At 34.7% G+C, this 13,561-nt stretch overlaps 1 protein-coding gene across 1 annotated transcript; it reads left to right on the plus strand.

The window, feature by feature from the left end:
- The first annotated feature begins 256 nt into the window (after nucleotides 1-256).
- LOC119607836 (serine-rich adhesin for platelets) lies at nucleotides 257-11,733 on the plus strand. The gene is given in 5 exon segments (XM_037961944.1): nucleotides 257-4,117; nucleotides 4,286-4,681; nucleotides 8,723-8,924; nucleotides 8,927-8,949; nucleotides 11,248-11,733. Coding segments are annotated over 5 exon segments (4,593 nt in total). The 5' UTR covers nucleotides 257-277; the 3' UTR covers nucleotides 11,380-11,733.
- Nucleotides 11,734-13,561: the final 1,828 nt, after the last annotated feature.

Here is a 13,561-nt window from a genome sequence, read left to right on the forward strand (position 1 = left end):
AAGTTATTGTGTTTCATTTCTACTAAGACCTCTAAATACGAAATCTTTGTTGTAGTTGTTTTTATTTTGATAATGTAAAAGCCAAGAAAATTGCATTTAAATAACACTTATATTTCAACAATATCAACACTATTCGCATAGTTTGTAAGTGTTTGTATGTATGTATATTGTAATCATTTACTAGTTAACCTCCATACATATACTAAGTTAACATGACGTACTTATTGAGTGCTGTTGTATTTATTTTCAGGAGCTAAAAAGTCAACAACAAGCGATTATGATGATGATGCAAAAACCAAACAGCAAAAGCAACAAAAATCTACGAAGAAAACTAAAAAGGATATGCAAGCACTTGCGGCAGTTGCTGATAGTCGTTGTAATAGTAATAGTAGTAGCAATGTCAGTAGTAGTTGTAGCACTACGACTAACAGCACTAGTGGCAGTAGTAAAAATAGAAAAATATCAACAAAAGAGACACAATCACGAAATCCCATCAGACGTTCACAAAGTGAAAAGGCAGCCAACAACTACAGCACCAACAATGAGAACAACGTCGACATATCACAATAGCAATAGCAACAACAACAATAAAAAGAAGAAAGACCAACAATTGCACCACAATACTGCACATGTTGATAATGGTGGCAGCAGTGTCAGTAACGAAAATATTATTCCAAATACCAGGAATAGCTTAAAGGACATAGAAAATATACCAAATAATATAAATGACAGCAGAAGTGCTGATTGTGCTGGTTTGGTAACAGTTAGACGAAGTGTGGCGAGTGTAAGGGGTGGTAATGGTAACAAAACTTCATTGCATTTTCATGATACAATGGCATTGCGCAACCGTTACAACCGCAACGATACAAGGGATTTATTTAGTTTGGGACCTATAGAAAGACCTAGAGAACCACCACCACCGCCTCCATCATCAGCGTCGTCTTCAATGGCACAAACTCCATCACCACTTCCAGCACCCATGCAATCAACTACAACTGCAGTGGATATGGCTAATGCAATGGCCACGACAACAACTCCATTGAGTAATTCATTGCCTAAGGCTGTGGACTTCAAAGAGTCAACTAAATCCTCCTCCATTACCTTGGCAACAGATGCAATAGAAAGTTTTCCACAACAGCAACAAACTTTTAACGGATTAGAGAACCGTAAACAACAGCAACAAGAACAAAAGTTGACAATAACAACAACAACAACAACAAACAATACGATATTTTGTAAAGAAATCAATGAAGCTACTTTAATCGAAGACAAAACGAAAAAACAGCAACAAATGGTTGGCACTACAAAAACCGCCACAGAAATGACAAATAGTGAAAAAACCACAACGGATTTATCATCACAATCATCGTCGTCTTCCCCTTTAGATAAAAGCCAAGAACAACAGAAAATATTACCAGCAGCAAACGGCAATAATAAACAACAGCAACGAACTGTTGTTAGAGTTGCTCCATTTAATAAAAATTCCTCTGAAGTACATCGTTTGAAAATTTCCCACACAGATAATAACGATGCTTATCCACACTCACCTCAGACACCCAACACACCAAATTCAACATGCAACACTTTCACCTGCATGCCCCACTCCTCGCCGTTTTCCAACTCTTCACACTACAGTGTTACGGATTTGAGTACATTAAATGCCTCCAACGAATATGGCCAAAAGAAAACTTCAATTTTAATTAATGGTGATGATTGTTATAGCACCATGAATTTAAGCTGTGATGACTCCTGTACACCACTCTATCAATCCTCTGTGGTGGTAACAGATGGTTCGACCAAAACTGATAATGACTTACAAGGCTTAAGAGTGACAAATACCTATAATACGGTAACCATAAATGTAAGTAGTCCTCGCAGCTCAGAGGATGAACTAATACAACATCACAATCAGTTGAATAATCTGTTGAAGAGACAAGCAAAGACCTCGTCAGCCGCAGGCAGTATACGTGCTATAATACCTATACGTGGCACTATAGATATAAACCTGCAAAGATCTGCTTCGTCCACCTCTTCAACATCAACGAGTTCCATAACAAGTTCTTGTTCTTCAGCTTCAAGTTCCAGCAATACAGGCAACACCTCGAAGAGAGGAAAAACATTAATACGTTTAGACTACGAAAAGGAAAAACCTTTAGTCAACGAATCTAAGATCTCGTCTACCATGATAAATGAACAGCTGCCAGAGGAGGTAGATACCGATGAATGGTTGCCTCATGAAACGGAGTTGCTGAAAATCTTAAGGAATCCCGTCGAGGCGGTAAAACGTAATTTGGTACCTCATATTTGTAAACTAAGGGAAACTGATACCCAAAAAGATGCCAAGAGATCAAAGAAAATGAAGGAGAGACATTCGGATATTTTGGAAACATCTGTCACAAGTAGCAGCAGCAGTAGTAGTAATGTTGCGGCTAGCACCTCGAATAAAGCTACAGATTCGTCATCATCAACTACTTTTATAGGCAAACTGTTAGAAGATCCCATGTTACAGCAGGTGGCTGAGGGCTTAGAAACAGATACAGTTGCTGAATTGATAGAGAACTCTCTCAAACGTTTGCAAGAGTCCAGAAGTTCTCTAGATATGACTGGTACCAAAGATAATGATGATATGAATCGTCTGATTGATCTATCGCTAAAACGTATACAAGAAGAGCGTAACTCTTCCAACAAGGAAGCCAACTGCAACTCGAATTTGTTAAATGTGCCCTCCAAGGATGAAGAACGTTTGTCAAATCGCGGTAGCATAAGTTCAGCCAATAGTTTTGCCTCGGCTCACAACTACGAATTGTTCGACTTTGAAGCCAATGAATCCGATTGCTACCAAAGTTGTTCGAGTGATATCAACTCTATAATGGAAGAAGAAATACCATCACCAGAAACCAAAACCAAGTTCTATCAAATGCTGGTAGATGCCACTTTGCAGGAGATTGAGCTCTCCACAAATATCGAAGATATGACCAATGATGAACATCAATATGAATCCATTAGACATAATATAGATCCGATATATGAAGAAATATCAGATGTGCCGCCACCTTTGCCTTTAACCGCTCCTCCTCTCAATGATCCCGAATTGGAAAAGAAATCGGCCAGATCTATATTCGAAGGAGCGTCCAAGTATGATATACTCTCTTATTTAGTAGATGCCAAAGAGAGAGGTCTGGTAAAAGAAGAGCCCTTTGATTATCCTCTCAATTGCTCTAACCCCATTATCATAGAAGAAGAATCCACAGACACTCTTAGCGATTTGGGCAAATTAAACAAACTCAAGAGAATAGATACCATTAGCTCTAGATCATCGATAATGAGTGATTCTTCAGATGATAACCAAAGTACCATGAGCTCGTTGTCACCACCCACTTCAAACAACTTCATGCTACTACGCAACAAACAAGCTACCAGTGATATAGAACGTAATGATTCTGGTGTGGGTTCAGAAACCAGTAAATCGTCTCGTAGTAAATTTTTAAATCCCACCATATCCTCTTCTCCCTCACCCACTTCAAATTCCTCCTCACCGATTTCACATCAACACTCCTCTCAGATCCGTTCCAGTCCCATACATTTATGCGAAGATTGTGATGGTCCCGTCGAAACTCAGATCGGTGAAAATGGCCATATTTTTGCACCCTTAGTTTGTCGTAAATGTGGTAAAAAGCGTGTCGAACGCAAAGAAATCATTACCGAAGTTGTTGAGACCGAAGAGAAATATGGTCGTGATCTTCAGATTATTTTAGAAGAATTTTGTCATCCCATGTTGGTGGCCGGTCTCCTAACACAAGAGCAACTCTCTGCAATCTTCTTGAATACCGAAGAATTGCTCGAGAACAATCAAACTCTTGCCGAACGTATGCGTGATGCACTTGATATCGCTCTGGAGCAGGGTGATGATGACTTATTAACTGTGAATATAGGTAAAATATTCTTGGAATCCACACAAATGTTGCATGCCTTCGAAAGCTATTGTGTGCGTCAAGCTGGCGCCAGTCTTTTGCTGGCCAATCTTGAGAAAGAAAAGGAATTGTTGCGCATTTTTCTGAAAGTGTCACAAATGGAGAATGCCGTTTTAAGGAGAATGAATTTAAATTCATTTTTAATGGTGAGTTATAACGATACATATTTTAACAATTTATAAACTAGATTAATCATTAATTTTATGAAATCATTCTGGTGAAAAAATTTTATTTTTTAATATTCTTATTTCATTTATTTTATTCTCTCACTCTTGCATTTTAATTCTATGTTTCTGTTCCCTCTTTTTAAACAGGTACCTGTTCAACGTGTCACCAAATATCCTTTACTTTTGGCTCGTTTATATAAAGTCACACCAGCACATCTGGAAGGACGTGATCAACTTAAGCAGGCACAAGAAAAAATTGAATTACACTTGAATCATATCAATCAGGAAGCAAAAGATGTACCAACAAAACTCTGGCGTCGTATCTCTTCATCGAGTCCCAATCGACGTGCTTCCTGTGAAATTGATATGATAAACATAAAGCTACGTAAAATGGCCATAGATGTGCTCGAATGGAATCACGATGAAGTGCGTTTTGTCATGGAAGGCAAATTGCTCTACACCCAACCCACAGATAGCAATTGGAAAAAGGCTCGCACCATTAAGCTGACAACAGTAAATGCTCTACTGGTAACAAATGGAAAGGTAAAAAACAAAAAAACTACTTGACACAAAATAAAAAAATCTCTAATATCTTATATGTATCATATGCACCATTCAATAACACTAGTACTCTTCTACATTTAGTACATTTTGAATAAGAGTTTGTATAGTGCTAATGACTGCCACAGCTCGATAACACAATTCAGTATTTGTTTCAACATCACAACAAAAAATTCAACTCATTCGTGTTCTCATGCTTACACAAATAGCCATAGAATTCAATAATTTTGACCACTATTGGGCATTAGAGCACTTTAACTAAATGGTACTTGAAAATGTGTATTTGAGGATTTTTTGTTTTCCAGTTGTATACAACACTACAGTTTACATATAAGCATTTGAAGGACATATGGAGTAGTATTTAATTTTAGTTTGTTTTATTTTACATTCATTCAATATTCTACTGAAATGTATTTATTTTGAAATAAATTTTATGAAAAATATGAATTCATTTTTATTGGTCTCTGTACCCATTTGGTTTAAAAGGATTTCAATAGCTAAGTTTTATGTGTGTCCTGAAATATTACAGTGGAAGCCACAATTAGCTTGTTATGATTCCGATAAAATAAAATATTGATAAATTTATATGAGTTTGCATATTTTATCTCAGATCTAATTAAAACCACTTTAAACATTTTTGAAGAAAGGAACTGAACTAGAACTGAACTAGAACTAAACTAGAACTGAACTAGAACTGAACTAGAACTGAACTAGAACTGAACTAGAACTGAACTAGAACTGAACTAGAACTGAACTAGAACTGAACTAGAACTGAACTAGAACTGAACTAGAACTGAACTAGAACTGAACTAGAACTGAACTAGAACTGAACTAGAACTGAACTAGAACTGACTAGAACTGAACTAGAACTGAACTAGAACTGAACTAGAAACTGAACTAGAACTGAACTAGAACTGAACTAGAACTGAACTAGAACTGAACTAGAACTGAACTAGAACTGAACTAGAACTGAACTAGAACTGAACTAGAACTGAACTAGAACTGAACTAGAACTGAACTAGAACTGAACTAGAACTGAACTAGAACTGAACTAGAACTGAACTAGAACTGAACTAGAACTGAACTAGAACTGAACTAGAACTGAACTAGAACTGAACTAGAACTGAACTAGAACTGAACTAGAACTGAACTAGAACTGAACTGAACTGAACTAGAACTGAACTAGAACTGAACTAGAACTGAACTAGAACTGAACTAGAACTGAACTAGAACTGAACTAGAACTGAACTAGAACTGAACTAGAACTGAACTAGAACTGAACTAGAACTGAACTAGAACTGAACTAGAACTGAACTAGAACTGAACTAGAACTGAACTAGAACTGAACTAGAACTGAACTAGAACTGAACTAGAACTGAACTAGAACTGAACTAGAACTGAACTAGAACTGAACTAGAACTGAACTAGAACTGAACTAGAACTGAACTAGAACTGAACTAGAACTGAACTAGAACTGAACTAGAATGAACTAGAACTGAACTAGAACTGAACTAGAACTGAACTAGAACTGAACTAGAACTGAACTAGAACTGAACTAGAACTGAACTAGAACTGAACTAGAACTGAACTAGAACTGAACTAGAACTGAACTAGAACTGAACTAGAACTGAACTAGAACTGAACTAGAACTGAACTAGAACTGAACTAGAACTGAACTAGAACTGAACTAGAACTGAACTAGAACTGAACTAGAACTGAACTAGAACTGAACTAGAACTGAACTAGAACTGAACTAGAATGAACTAGAACTGAACTAGAACTGAACTAGAACTGAACTAGAACTGAACTAGAACTGAACTAGAACTGAACTAGAACTGAACTAGAATGAACTAGAACTGAACTAGAACTGAACTAGAACTGAACTAGAACTGAACTAGAACTGAACTAGAACTGAACTAGAACTGAACTAGAACTGAACTAGAACTGAACTAGAACTGAACTAGAACTGAACTAGAACTGAACTAGAACTGAACTAGAACTGAACTAGAACTGAACTAGAACTGAACTAGAACTGAACTAGAACTGAACTAGAACTGAACTAGAACTGAACTAGAACTGAACTAGAACTGAACTAGAACTGAACTAGAACTGAACTAGAACTGAACTAGAACTGAACTAGAACTGAACTAGAACTGAACTAGAACTGAACTAGAACTGAACTAGAACTGAACTAGAAGAACTGAACTGAGAACTGAACTAGAACTGAACTAGAACTGAACTAGAACTGAACTAGAACTGAACTAGAACTGAACTAGAACTGAACTAGAACTGAACTAGAACTGAACTAGAACTGAACTAGAACTGAACTAGAACTGAACTAGAACTGAACTAGAACTGAACTAGAAACTGAACTAGAATGAACTAGAACTGAACTAGAACTGAACTAGAACTGAACTAGAACTGAACTAGAACTGAACTAGAACTGAACTAGAACTGAACTAGAACTGAACTAGAACTGAACTAGAACTGAACTAGAACTGAACTAGAACTGAACTAGAACTGAACTAGAACTGAACTAGAACTGAACTAGAACTGAACTAGAACTGAACTAGAACTGAACTAGAACTGAACTAGAACTGAACTAGAACTGAACTAGAACTGAACTAGAACTGAACTAGAACTGAACTAGAACTGAACTAGAACTGAACTAGAACTGAACTAGAACTGAACTAGAACTGAACTAGAACTGAACTAGAACTGAACTAGAACTGAACTAGAACTGAACTAGAACTGAACTAGAACTGAACTAAACTGAACTAGAACTGAACTAGAACTGAACTAGAACTGAACTAGAACTGAACTAGAACTGAACTAGAACTGAACTAGAACTGAACTAGAACTGAACTAGAACTGAACTAGAACTGAACTAGAACTGAACTAGAACTGAACTAGAACTGAACTAGAAGAACTAGAACTGAACTAGAACTGAACTAGAACTGAACTAGAACTGAACTAGAACTGAACTAGAACTGAACTAGAACTGAACTAGAACTGAACTAGAACTGAACTAGAACTGAACTAGAACTGAACTAGAACTGAACTAGAACTGAACTAGAACTGAACTAGAACTGAACTAGAACTCAACTAGAACTGAACTAGAACTGAACTAGAACTGAACTAGAACTGAACTAGAACTGAACTAGAACTGAACTAGAACTGAACTAGAACTGAACTGAAGAACTAAAGAATGACTGAACTAGAACTGAACTAGAACTGAGCTAGAACTGAACTAAAGTAAAACACTTTGCTAAAAAATTCTTTTTTACCAAAACTTACTTTTCACCAAGTAGGCTTCTTAGCTTAAAAGCATCAAATATGTATATATTTCTTATATTAAAGTCACGTTTAAGAGTTACGCATTAAACATATGATAAAAAAGCTTTTGCCCTATTCCATATAATAAAATTTAAAATGTACATTTCCTTTTTAATTGATAACCAACTAGACAAATATATAACGCGTGATTTTAGTCTCCGCTATATACATACATATGTATGTATGGATTTACTGTATACATGAATAATACAATTCTGAATAGATTCTTTTAACAAAACTGGCATCTAGTGTATTTAAAAAAACGTTCATGCTTGTTTAACACATTAAATTGAACACTAGCATTTTTCTGAGAAAAACAGCAACAATAATAAAATGAATCAAACAAATTGAAAGCGAAATACACACTCATACAAATAAAAAAAATGCAGAAACTCTTTTAACTAAACCAAACACACACGTATCCTTTTTTGTTTTACAGTTTGACAACATTTTCAATCTTTTGTTATCATTTCAATTTTTATTTCTGTATTTTTTTTTTTCTCTCTCTCTTTTTAACTTCTTTTATATTTTATCAACACTTGTACATCCTGCCTGAAAACATTGGATGAAAAAAAAACTACAAATCTATTGCATATTCACCAATCAACCGATCTACCAACAAACGGAACGTTTCAACCAAACCAACCCACCCACAACCTCAACATACACAATCTCTTGCACATGCAGCCAAGTACCAATTATAAAGCAGAAAAAGTCATGTCAGATAAACTGAATTTTCCCAAACATACCGGAATACGAGAAGCTTCATTGTTGGTGGTCAAGGAGAAGTGCGGACGTTATACATTGATACGTGAGCCATTGTATTTGGATCGTTGTGTTGTATGTAGTGAAGCAGATTGGGATGAATATTTTGAAATACAAGAGATTTCTTCAAGGATACATTCATCTTTAAGGTAAATAGGAAAAAGCAAACAACAAAAATTTAGACATTTCTAAAATCTTGTTTTTGTTACTTGAAAAAAAAATAATTTATTCGATAGGAAATTGGGTTGTTAGGATTTTAAATAGATTTAATAGAAATTAAACCAAAGAAATGGTATTTTAGAGGAAATCAAAGTAGAAAACACACTTTAAGATTTATAAATTATTAATAAACATATTTTGAATTAAGTTCAGTTCTAGTTCAGTTCTAGTACAGTTCTAGTTCAGTTCTAGTTCAGTTCTAGTTCAGTTCTAGTTCAGTTCTAGTTCAGTTCTAGTTCAGTTCAGTTCGTCTAGTTCAGTTCTAGTTCAGTTCTAGTTCAGTTCTAGTTCAGTTCTAGTTCAGTTCGAGTTCTAGTTCAGTTCTAGTTCAGTTCTCGTTCAGTTCTAGTTAAGTTCTAGTTCAGTTCTGCTTCAGTTCTAGTTCCGTTTCTAGTCAGTTCTAGTTCAGTCTAGTTCAGTTCTAGTTCAGTTCTAGTTAGTTCTAGTTCAGTTCTCTAGTTCAGTTCTAGTTCAGGTTCTAGTTCCGTTTCTAGTTCCTTTAGTTCAGTTCTAGTTCCGTTCTAGTTTCAGTTCTAGTCAGTTCTAGTTCCATTCTAGTCAGTTACTAGTGCAGTTCTAGTTCAGTTCTAGTTCAGTTCTAGTTCAGTTCTAGTTCAGTTCTAGCTTCAGTTCTAGTTCAGTTCTAGTTCAGTTCTAGTTCAGTTCTAGTTCAGTTTCTAGTTCAGTTCTCGTTCGTTCTAGTTCAGTTCTAGATCAGTTCTAGCTTCAGTTCTAGTTCAGTTCTGTCAGTTCTAGATCAGTTCTAGCTTCAGTTCTAGTTCAGTTCTAGTCAGTTCAGTTCTAGTTCAGTTCTAGTTCAGTTCTAGTTCAGTTCTAGTTCAGTTCTAGTTCAGTTCTAGTTCAGTTCTAGTTCAGTTCTAGTTCAGTTCTAGTTCAGTTCTAGTTCAGTTCTAGTTCAAGTTCTAGTTCAGCTTCTAGTTCAGTTCTAGTTCAGTTCTAGTTCAGTTCTAGTTCAGTTCTAGTTCAGTTCTAGTTCAGTTCTAGTCAGTTCTAGTTCAGTTCTAGTTCAGTTCTAGTTCAGTTCTAGTTCAGTTCTAGTTCAGTTCTAGTTCAGTTCTAGTTCAGTTCTAGTTCAGTTCTAGTTCAGTTCTAGTTCAGTTCTAGTTCAGTTCTAGTTCAGTTCTAGTTCAGTTCTAGTTCAGTTCTAGTTCAGTTCTAGTTCAGTTCTAGTTCAGTTCTAGTTCAGTTCAGTTCAGTTCTAGTTCAGTTCTAGTTCAGTTCTAGTTCAGTTCTAGTTCAGTTCTAGTTCAGTTCTAGTTCAGTTCTAGTCAGTTCTAGTTCAGTTCTAGTTCAGTTCTAGTTCAGTTCTAGTTCAGTTCTAGTTCAGTTCTAGTAGTTCTAGTTCAGTTCTAGTTCAGTTCTAGTTCAGTTCTAGTTCAGTTCTAGTTCAGTTCTAGTTCAGTTCTAGTTCAGTTCTAGTTCAGTTCTAGTTCAGTTCTAGTTCAGTTCTAGTTCAGTTCTAGTTCAGTTCTAGTTCAGTTCTAGTTCAGTTCTAGTTCAGTTCCAGTTCAGTTCTCAGTTCTAGTTCAGTTCTAGTTCAGTTCTAGTTCAGTTCTAGTTCAGTTCTAGTTCAGTTCTAGTTCAGTTCTAATTCAGTTCTAGTTAGTTCTAGTTCAGTTCTAGTTCAGTTCTAGTTCAGTTCTAGTTCAGTTCTAGTTCAGTTATCAGTTCAGTTCTAGTTCAGTTTAGTTCAGTTCTAGTTCAGTTCTAGTTCAGTTCTAGTTCAGTTCTAGTTCAGTTCTAGTTCAGTTCTAGTTCTAGTTCAGTTCTAGTTCAGTTCTATTTCAGTTCTAGTTCAGTTCTAGTTCAGTTCTAGTTCAGTTCTAGTTCAGTTCTAGTTCAGTTTCTAGTTAGTCAGTTCTAGTTCAGTTCTAGTTCACTTCTAGTTCAGCTCTAGTTCAGTTCTAGTTCAGTCTCGTTTCAGTTCTAGTTCAGTTCTTGTTCAGTTCTAGTTTCAGTTCTAGTTCAGTTCTAGCTTCAGTTCTAGTTCAGTTCTAGTTCAGTTCTAGTTCAGTTATAGTTCAGTTTCTAGTTCGTTCTAGTTCAGTTCTAGTTCAGTTCTAGTCAGTTCTAGTTCAGTTCAGGTTTAGTTCAGTTCAGTTCTAGTTCAGTGATAGTTCAATTCTAGTTGATTCCTAGTTCAGTTCTAGTTCAGTTTCATATGTTTACCACAATAACCAAATAATTTCTCTCTTCTCCAATTCCAGGCTGAGGATAATGTACGTACTAAACAATGGTATACACAATTACAATATCATGCTCAGGGTATGGGAGCCTGGCGTAAAAGACGTAACGCTTTAGCCAATATCATGATTAATGGCATGTTAACGCGCAGTTAAAGGGATCAAAATTCAACAACTCCCTCTCAAGAACTGCAAGCAGTTAAAAATAGATAAGCACGAAAAATAAAACTTTTTATGTAAAATATAAAAACGAACGATTAAAAAATTATAAAATTTAAATAAAATACTTATATATAAAAGTTATTTACATTCTTTCTACATTCTGCACTTATACACACACGAGTGTATTATTTTTGTGTGCATGTGAAGTGTGTAAATAAATAAAATATTAATAAACTTTATCTGTCTCTCTTCCCGTCTCTTTAAAATATATGTATGTATGTATGTAATCATACTAGTATGTGTGTATTTGTAGTTGTAGATAGTTTTAGCAGTTAGTAGAAGCGGTAGTAAAAGCACTTTAAATTCTTTATTCGAAATAAAAAAACACACAAAAAACTATTTTTCCCCCAATTTGTAATTATATTAAAATTAAACAATTTACATAAATAATATTCACATTAACAATTTAATTGAAAATATTTTATTCTATGTATTTAACTAGTGGTATCGCTATCTTTATTATTACGATTATTCAAAATTCAAAATTAAATAAGTATTTAGTTTATCCATTTAAATATTATGAATATACCTAATTATACGCGAATTGTATTGAAATATATTAATTAACTTTATTGTAAAGAATAATAAAACAAAAAAATTTAAACAAAAAATAATAAAACTGAATTTTTATGGTTGGGTTAGTTTTTAACTGGAATTCTATAAAATGTTATAAAATATTTAGACGTTAATAACATTAGTTCAGTTCTAGTTCAGTTCTAGTTCAATTCTAGTTCAGTTCTAGTTCAGTTCTAGTTCAGTTCTAGTTCAGTTCTAGTTCAGTTCTAGTTCAGTTCTAGTTCAGTTCTAGTTCAGTTCTAGTTCAGTTCTAGTTCAGTTCTAGTTCAGTTCTAGTTCAGTTCTAGTTCAGTTCTAGTTCAGTTCTAGTTCAGTTCTGTTCAGTTCTAGTTCAGTTCTAGTTCAGTTCTAGTTCAGTTCTAGTTCAGTTCTAGTTCAGTTCTAGTTCAGTTCTAGTTCAGTTCTAGTTCAGTTCTAGTTCAGTTCTAGTTCAGTTCTAGTTCAGTTCTAGTTCAGTTCTAGTTCAGTTCTAGTTCACGTTCTAGTTCAGTTCTAGTTCAGTTCTAGTTCAGTTCTAGTTCAGTTCTAGTTCAGTTCTAGTTCAGTTCTAGTTCAGTTCTAGTTCAGTTCTAGTTCAGTTCTAGTTCAGTTCTAGTTCAGTTCTAGTTCAGTTCTAGTTCAGTTCTAGTTCAGTTCTAGTTCAGTTCTAGTTCAGTTCTAGTTCAGTTCTAGTTCAGTTCTAGTTCAGTTTAAAACAGTTCTTGTTCTAAACATTATAATGTATAAATAATAAAGCAAATCGGCTAAATTACCATTTTTTAACATTTTCTTACATGAATGAAATAAATTTAACTCAATGCCATCATGGAGTACTCAAAACTCTCTATTGTGAATGTCTAACATGAATACCGCCGAGATTTTGGCAGTAGCCAAATAAAAGTATATAGCGAGAATATGAAGAAAAAAGTAATGTAAAATGTAATATTTTTTTTAGCAACGAGTTATGGTTAAAATATCTACATAGTATGTATGTGGCATGCATTATGATAGTGTTAAGTATAACTATGTGTCATATACATATGTATGTATGTATGTACATACATACAAGTGCAAACAGATACGTTTACATACAAACACACACACACATGTGTTCATAGTAAAGATAAAAAAAGAGGAACAAAAATCAAGTAGCAACAAAATTTCATAGTATCACAATCACATTGCATCCCTGTATATTGCAATATGTCTGTCAGTCAGTCAGTTAGTTATTCCATATAGTACGAGTATTGGCAGAAATTTCTGTTTAAATGCCGTAATGAAGTCTGTTTATACCGTATAATGTTCTATGTTTACATTACGTGCTTTGGATTTTATTATTTTCATTTTCATTTCACTTTAAACAACATCTTCTCACACAGCACAGCATCACTATACTCAACTTCACTTAGCACAACTGAACAACAGTTCAGTTCATTTCAACCCAATTCAACTATTTCTTTTATTTTCTTGTGTTTTCTCAGTAGTTTTTTATTTAGTTTTATTTAATATACAAATATTTTGAAGTGGTTTCTGTGTAGCTGAACATTAGCACACGTATATT

The sequence above is a fragment of the Lucilia sericata genome, unplaced genomic scaffold, assembly GCF_015586225.1.
Source record: "Lucilia sericata isolate MDLA Ls3-8-SP2 unplaced genomic scaffold, ASM1558622v1 Contig000755F_arrow, whole genome shotgun sequence".
NCBI lineage: Eukaryota > Metazoa > Arthropoda > Insecta > Diptera > Calliphoridae > Lucilia > Lucilia sericata.